Source organism: Hyla sarda, chromosome 1, assembly GCF_029499605.1.
Source record: "Hyla sarda isolate aHylSar1 chromosome 1, aHylSar1.hap1, whole genome shotgun sequence".
Classification (NCBI taxonomy): Eukaryota; Metazoa; Chordata; class Amphibia; order Anura; family Hylidae; genus Hyla; species Hyla sarda.
Window position 1 is genome coordinate 4141955 of NC_079189.1, and position 8488 is coordinate 4150442.

The window sequence follows — 8488 nt, forward strand, 5'->3', positions numbered from 1 at the left end:
ACTTTCTCAGTGATCTACATGCCTATGTGGAGGACTTGGACAATAGGGGGAGGCGTAATAACATCAGGGTGCGTGGCCTACCGGAGGCTGCCCGTGAGGAGGATCTCTTTCTAACCTTGGAGGCCATCTTCAACCGTATCCTTGGACAACCTTCCTCTCACAAGATTAAGCTGGATCGGGCTCATCGAGCACTCTGGCCTAAGTCCACTGCAGGAGCTCCGCGAGATGTCATCTGCTGTGTCCACGATTTTCAAGTCAAGGAGGCTATCATGGCCAAGGCTAGATTACTGCGGAATTTTGACTTCAATGGGGCACCTGTTCAACTATACCAGGACTTGTCTTGGCTGACCCTCCGGAAGCGACGGATGCTTCAACCTCTCCTGGGGGTCCTCCGCTCCCATGATGTGCCCTACCGATGGAACTTCCCGTTTGCTCTACACGCCCGTAGAGATGGACGCTCTGCTGTTCTACGTTCCTGCTCTGATCTTCAGGCTTTCTGCTCAACCTTGGAGTTACTGGTGCCGCAGTTGATGGACTGGGATTTGGCACCTCCACCTCCTCCTCTACCTCCTGTGTGGCAACCGGTCCGTCCCAGCCGGGCTGGCCCCCAGAAGAAATCCCCCTCCTGTGGGTCGGGGGCTCCCTCCAGGGCTCCCCCCTGAGATGTTGCTGAGGTCCATTGTCCATGCTCTGCTGCTCCTGGATTGACTGTCCCCTGATTGAGAAGGGACTACCTCCCCCTGCTGATTACATTTTGTTTTTTCTCTTTTTTGCACATTTTTTACTGCTTTGTAATGTTGATTTCTTTGATCACTACTGGTTTAGTTTGTAGCTTGTACTCTATTGCTGGGGCCTCGGAGTGGGGTGTCCATCCCCCTTTTAGTGGCTGTTCCTGGTGGTGAACTTCCATGTCCCCCCTCAAGGTCGTAGCAATGGACCGCTCATGCCTTGGTACTTGGTCCACCTTGGTGGTCTTGACCTCCGCATTGGCTTTTGGCCAATGGTTCTCTCATTTGTGCGGTGTTGTCTCCTGTTTGTTTTTGGTCGTTTTGTCAGATTGTTTGTCTGTGTCCCCTTGTGTTCCCCTTTTCTTTCTTATCCTTTTTTCTCTTTAGGTTGCTTCTTCTGTATTTTTTCCTTTGGTATTCGAGCTCAGGGATTGCTGACTCTTCACCTCGGGGGGACCCTTCTGGACATTTTTGTGAGTACGTTTTTTTATGTGCATGTACCTTTCCTTCACTATCCGCGATGGTCAAGTGTGTCTCCTTGAATGTTAAGGGGTTGAATTCCCCCTCTAAGAGGTGTTTGCTCCAGAGGGAGCTGGTTGCTTTATGAGCTGACATTGTTTTTCTACAGGAGACGCACTTTGACCATTCTGGATCCTTTCAATTCCTCCATCATCTTTTTCCATGTACTTTTTCTGCTGTCTCGGATAGGAAAACTGCAGGGGCTGCTATCTTGGTGTCTAGGTCCTGCCCTTTACAGGTCTCTTCTTCCTTTCTAGATCCCCGAGGGCGGTATGTGGTGGTAGAGGGGGTCTAAGGCGGGGTCCCACTTTTACTCTGTAACATTTATGCCCCTAACTCCTCTCAGATTCCATTTCTACGTAGGGTACTTGCCAAGCTCCACAAATACCCCTCCTCTGCCTGGTTGTTGGGGGGGGACTTTAATCTTATCTTTTCTCCTTCTTTGGATCGCCATTCCCTTTCAGCCGCTCCCCCTACCCCTGCCCAATTGCGCTTGGCTTCCATTTTCCTGCGGGTTGTGCGGGCCTCGTCCTTGTATGATTTATGGCGGATAAACCACTCGCGGACCGTTCGTTTAGCTTTTATTCCCACCCCCACAAATTGCATACACGCATTGACTATTTTTTGGGCAACCTCCCTATGGTGCGCATGCTCTCTACCTCTTCTCTTGAACCTATTTCCTGGTCCGACCACTGCCCTATCCTCCTCTCTTTCTCTTCCTCCCCTTCCTCTCTTCGCTCCTGCCACTGGCGGCTGAATGATTCTCTTCTTAAATCGTTGCCTTCCCGGGAGTCGATTCAGGGTGGTCTTGCTGAGTATTTTGCCACTAATGAGGGCTGTCTCTTCTCAAGCTGTTCTCTGGGAAGCTCACAAGTCTGTGGTGCGGGGGCACTGTATTGCTTTGGGTTCACGACTCAAGCGTGATGCCTTGGGTTGCTCCCGGGAACTTTGCACGGAAATCGCTCGTCTGGAAGCACTCTTGCTGTCTGTTCCTTCTTTACCTACTTTACGGCGCTTGGTAGCTGCTCGGGCGAAGTTGGGTGACCTGGCTCTTCATAGGGTTGAGCGGCAATTGTTGTTTGCCAAGCAACTTTTTACGAGAAGGGTAATAAAGCACACACTATGTTGGCCAGGCGCCTACGTTACCGAGTGGTAGCTCAGTCCCCGTATGCTCTGAAAGACTCTTCTGGTGTCCTCCATTATCATCCTGCTGATATTTCCCACCTCTGTTGATTACTATAAGGGTCTTTATTCTCTTCCTTCTCAGCTTCCGTCTGACCCGGTGGAGCGTACAGCGGTTCTCGACTCTTATCTCTCCAGATGTGGCCTGCCTACTTTGTCTGTGGCCGATCGAGAGTCTCTTAATGCACCCATCACTGGGGAGGAACTTTTAGAGGTTCTCAAATCCCTGCCTGCTGGTTGCTCCCCGGGCCCTGACGGGTTTACATATTTGTACTATAAGACTTTCTCCTCTATTCTTGTTCCTAAGCTTGTCCCTCTTTTCAATTCTTTCATGGGGGGGAGGGGATCCCGCAGTCCTTTTTACATTCCCTGATTACCTTGATACCAAAACCCTGTAAGGATCCACATGATTGCTCCAGTTATCGGCCTATTGCCCTTCTTAATTCGGATTTGAAATTGTTCTCTAAGGTGTTGGCAGTTAGACTCTGTGCTTTTCTCCAATCTCTCATCCATAAGGATCAGGTTGGGTTTATTCCCTGCCATCAGGGCGGTGACAACACCAGGAGGGTAATAGCTCTCGTTGACTTGGTCAATCGAAGATCTGAGCAGGCTCTTTTTCTTAGCCTGGATGCCGAGAAGGCCTTTGATAGATTGGGATGGCCTTTTCTCTTTGCCACTCTTCAGAAATTCAGTATTAGGGGCAATTTTTTAACTGCACTGCGGGGTCTTTACTCTTCCCCCACTGCTTCTCTTAAGCTTCCCCATGCACCCTCCCCAACCTTCGATCTGCTGAAAGGTACTCGGCAGGGTTGTTCGCTGTCCATCTTGGTCTTTGCCCTCTGCATTGAGCCCTTGGCCGCCATGATTAGGAGGGACCCGGACATCACTGGCATCACCTTACATGACAGGGAGTTTAAAATTTTCTTTTGCTGATGATGTTCTTCTCACGCTCTCCCGTCCTTTGCTGTCTCTTCCCAATCTATACAAGACTCTTCATGATTATGGGGTGGTTTCGGGCTATAAGGTGAATCTCTCTAAATCTGAAGCACTCCCTCTCAACCTTCCTATGTCCCTTTCCACTCTCTTGCGTTCTAACTATTCCTTCAAGTGGTCTTCTTCTGCTCTTAAATATTTGGGGGTTCACATTACTTCTCGCTACTCCTCCCTCTACTCTACCAACTATCATCCGCTTTTTCGGGAACTTCGAGCCCTATTGGAGAAGTGGCGCTCGCAGTACATATCCTTTTTTGGGCGTATTTCGGCGGTTAAGATGACGATTCTCCAGAAACTCCTCTATTTTTGTCTGCCCTTCGTTCTTTTCAGTCGGCTATCTTCCGTTTCATCTGGGACGGGAAGAGGTACCGACTCCCTATGTCCGTAATGATGGCCAGTAGGAACTGGGGGGGGGGGGGTCTGGCGGTCCCGGACGTGGTCAAATATTATTGGGCTGCCCATTTGCGTCATCTGGCGGCTTGGTCTTCCTATCATGCATATAGCTGTTGGATAGAGCTGGAGAAGCTCTGGTTAACCCCCATACATCCTAACACCTTTCTCTGGTCTCCCTCGGCTTCTACTGTCTCCTCTCCTCCTCTGCTAGGCCCTATGGCATTCTCTAAATATGTCTGGGGATACTGCTCTGCGAAGTTCAGACTATTTTCTCCCCTTTCCCCTATGCGTTCCTTTCTTTACAACCCTGCTTTTCCCCCCTGGTATGTCTTCTGCTATGGTAAGGGAATGGGGTTCTAGGGGCCTTTTCTGCTGGGCGGATGTGGTTGACCCTCTCTCACGTTCTCTCCTGCCCTTTGACCAGTTGAGTCGTTGGGACCTCCCCTCATCTGAGCGCTTTCGCTACCCGCAGTTACGACATTATATGTCATCTCTGCATGGCTCCACCGTGGTGTCCTTACCTACTGGGTTTGAAAGGTTGTGTCGCGGTGGGCCTCAGGCGAGGGGACTTCTCTCTGACATCTATTCCTTGCTTCTCCATCCTATCGGGGGAGCCCCACCGTCGCACCGATATATGGGTCGCTGGGAGGAGGCTCTCAACACTACTAGTGCCCTCCCTCAATGGCAGGCTATTTGGGAGAGGGCTTCTAAGGCTTCGATTTGTATGGCTTATAAAGAAACTCAGTATAAGTTGATTATGGGCTGGTATCATACTCCAGAATTATTGAATAGACTTAACCCTGATATTCCTCCTCAGTGTTGGCGGTGTGGGGTGGGACTGGGCACAGTGTTCCATATATTTTGGTCTTGCCCCCTATTGACAGATTATTGGAGAGGGGTGCAGAGATTGCTATATGATGTGTTAGGTATATTGGTCCCCCTGGACCCCCTTATTTACCTCCTCCATCTTTCTCATCCCTCCTTATCTAAGAAGCCTTTTAAGCTCTTCCAACATGTTGTTCTGGCTGCCAAAACCTTAGTAGCCAAGCATTGGAAGAGGACTCTCCCCCCTCCTGAGTCAGAATTGTTAGTGCGTATCCGAGAGATGCGTTCCTTGGAATTCTTGACTCCTTCTCTCAACAATTCTATCCCCTTATTTATTTCGGTCTGGGAGCCCTGAGATCGTTACCAACCGCCTTGATATTCCTCTCTCCCCCCCCCCTTTCCTTCTCTTTCTCTATCCGATTTCTTTCTTGTACCTTTTGTGGTTGTTCTATGTTGTCTTTGTGTCGTTGCTTGTCTTCCCTTCCCCAATCCCCTCCTTTTTTGTCAGTGGACTTTGTCGTCTTGTTGTCTGTGTTTGGTGGTATGTGGTTACCCATGCATACGAGTCCCATATGTTTTGTATTATGCCCATGGTAGCATCATGGCTCTGTGCCGGAGGCTTTCTCCAGTTCCTCTATGGTATCATTGTGTGCCTCGGCAGTTCTTTTTGTTGGGGTCTGATCCCTGTTCTGCTACTTGTTGCTGGGCCTCGGCCCTGGTACTGTTCTTATAACCCGCGACAGGCACTGGGCCTGGCCGCCGTGATGTTTCTTACTTATTTTGCTTTCGTATTAATGTAACTGCAAAAATTCTTTATAAAAATTACAGTTAAAAAAAATAAATAAAGCTGGGTGGCGGCCGGGATATAAAGCTGGGTGGCGGCCGGGATATAAAGCTGGGTGGCGGCCGGGATATAAAGCTGGGTGGCGGGCCGGTATATAAAGCTGGGCGGCGGGCCAGTATATAAAGCTGGGCGGCGGGCGGGATATAAAGCTGGGCGGCGGCCGGTATATAAAGCTGGGCGGCGGGCCGGTATATAAAGCTGGGCGGCGGCCGGTATATAAAGCTGGGCGGCGGGCCGGTATATAAAGCTGGGCGGCGGCCGGGATATAAAGCTGGGTGGCGGGCGGTATATAAAGCTGGGTGGCGGGCGGTATATAAAGCTGGGTGGCGGGCCGGTATATAAAGCCGGGCGGCGGGCGGGGATATAAAGCCGGGCGGCGGGCCGGTATATAAAGCCGGGTGGCGGGCGGTATATAAAGCTGGGTGGCGGGCGGTATATAAAGCTGGGTGGCGGGCGGTATATAAAGCTGGGCGGCGGGCACTATATAAAGCTGGGCGGCGGGCGGTATATAAAGCTGGGCGGCGGGCACTATATAAAGCTGGGCGGCGGCCGGGATATAAAGCTGGGCGGCGGGCCGGTATATAAAGCTGGGCGGCGGCCGGGATATAAAGCTGGGCGGCGGCCGGGATATAAAGCTGGGCGGCGGCCGGGATATAAAGCTGGGTGGCGGGCGGTATATAAAGCTGGGTGGCGGGCGGTATATAAAGCCGGGTGGCGGGCCAGTATATAAAGCCGGGCGGCGGGCGGGATATAAAGCTGGGTGGCGGGCCGGTATATAAAGCCGGGCGGCGGGCCGGTATATAAAGCCGGGTGGCGGGCGGTATATAAAGCTGGGTGGCGGGCGGTATATAAAGCTGGGTGGCGGGCGGTATATAAAGCTGGGCGGCGGGCACTATATAAAGCTGGGCGGCGGGCACTATATAAAGCTGGGCGGCGGGCGGTATATAAAGCTGGGTGGCGGGCAGTATATAAAGCTGGGTGGCGGGCGGTATATAAAGCTGGGTGGCGGGCGGTATATAAAGCTGGGTGGCGGGCGGTATATAAAGCTGGGTGGCGGGCGGTATATAAAGCTGGGTGGCGGGCGGTATATAAAGCCGAGTGGCGGGCGGTATATAAAGCCGGGTGGCGGGCACTATATAAAGCCGGGTGGCGGGCGGGATATAAAGCTGGGTGGCGGGCACTATATAAAGCTGGGTGGCGGGCACTATATAAAGCTGGGTGGCGGGCACTATATAAAGCTGGGTGGCGGGCACTATATAAAGCTGGGTGGCGGGCACTATATAAAGCTGGATGGCGGGCACTATATAAAGCTGGATGGCGGGCACTATATAAAGCTGGGTGGCGGCACTATATAAAGCTGGGTGGCGGGCTGTATATAAAGCTGGGTGGCGGGCGGTATATAAAGCTGGGTGGCCCCTAATGGAGTGGCCCTAGTACTGATGGGGCCCGTCCTCTCCTCCAGTATATAAAGCTGGGTGGGTGGCGGGCGGTATATAAAGCTGGGTGGCGGGCACTATATAAAGCTGGGTGGCCCCTAATGGAGTGGCCCTAGTACTGATGGGCCCGTCCTCTCCTCCAGTATTACCGGCTGATGGGCTCCGGACTGTAGCTATAGGATTAGGTATCGGGGCCAATACCGGGATCAGGACCCTAATACTGATCACTGATGGCTCCATAGTACGGACACTAGGAGGAAGTGGTAACCATGGCGACTAGAACCAGTGTGAACTATTACATTGTGACAGGAGGAAGAAGAGAGGAACACTGACAACACATTGTAACAAACCCTCTGCACAGCAACTCACCTCACACCGCGTCTTCTCTTCACTGAGCTCCTCCTATTCCGGTCACATGTCCTCTACCACTGCTAAGCCCCGCCCACTCATGTCACAGGTCCTTCACCTCAACCTCTCCTAACCTGCTTAGCCCCGCCTACTCCTGTCACATGACCATCCTCACAGGTCCTTCATCCACAATCTCTCCTATCCTGCTGAGCTCCGCCCCCACATGTACTGGTCACATGATTATGACATCATCACAGGTCCTACACCTCCGGCATCCAGCAGATACAGAGAATTCCTGGTTGGCAATTGGTGGCAAGGAGATTAGATGAGGAGGAGGTTTGTTACAGTGTGTCACCCCAGTAGAGGAGATTACATGAGGAGGAGGTTTGTTACAGTGTGTCACCCCAGTAGTAAGGAGAATACATGAGGAGGAGGTTTGTTACAGTGTGTCACCCCAGTAGTAAGGAGAATACATGAGGAGGAGGTTTGTTACAGTGTGTCACCCCAGTAGTAAGGAGTTTACATGAGGAGGAGGTTTGTTACAGTGTGTCACCCCAGTAGTAAGGAGAATACATGAGGAGGAGGTTTGTTACAGTGTGTCACCCCAGTAGTAAGGAGATTACATGAGGAGGAGGTTTGTTACAGTGTGTCACCCCAGTAGAGGAGATTACATGAGGAGGAGGTTTGTTACAGTGTGTCACCCCAGTAGAGGAGATTAGATGAGGAGGAGGTTTGTTACAGTGTGTCACCCCAGTAGAGGAGATTACATGAGGAGGAGGTTTGTTACAGTGTGTCACCCCAGTAGAGGAGATTACATGAGGAGGAGGTTTGTTACAGTGTGTCACCCAGTAGTAAGGAGATTACATGAGGAGGAGGTTTGTTACAGTGTGTCACCCCAGTAGTAAGGAGATTACATGAGGAGGAGATTTGTTGCAGTGTGTCACCCCAGTAGTAAGGAGATTACATGAGGAGGAGGTTTGTTACAGTGTGGCACCACAGTAGTAAGGAGATTACATGAAAAGGAGCTTTGTTACAGTGTGGCACCCCAGTAGTAAAGAGATTACATGAGGAGGAGCTTTGTTACAGTGTGTCACCCCAGTAGTAAAGAGATTACATAGGGAGGAGGTTTGTTACAGTGTGTCACCCCAGTAGAGGAGATTAGATGAGGAGGAGGTTTGTTACAGTGTGTCACCCCAGTAGAGGAGATTACATGAGGAGGA

At 51.3% G+C, this 8488-nt stretch overlaps 2 protein-coding genes across 8 annotated transcripts in view; one reads left to right on the forward strand and one right to left on the reverse strand.

The window, feature by feature from the left end:
* Positions 1–7415, reverse strand: part of LOC130281700 (zinc finger protein 260-like) — a 29283-nt gene extending 21868 nt beyond the window's left edge. For 5 of the 7 annotated variants that reach the window (XM_056529707.1, XM_056529487.1, XM_056529629.1 and 2 more), the window contains exon 1: positions 7070–7178. In XM_056529707.1, the coding sequence (XP_056385682.1) occupies positions 7070–7160 (91 nt within the window). In that variant the 5' untranslated portion in view covers positions 7161–7178. Of the gene's footprint in view, positions 1–7069; positions 7198–7289 lie in introns of those variants that run through there. The other 2 variants (XM_056529402.1, XM_056529329.1) reach the window with 2 other exon arrangements.
* LOC130306379 (zinc finger protein 845-like) overlaps positions 1–8488 on the forward strand; it is a 316660-nt gene that overhangs the window by 153578 nt on the left and 154594 nt on the right. The gene's annotated exons all lie outside the window — the stretch shown is intronic.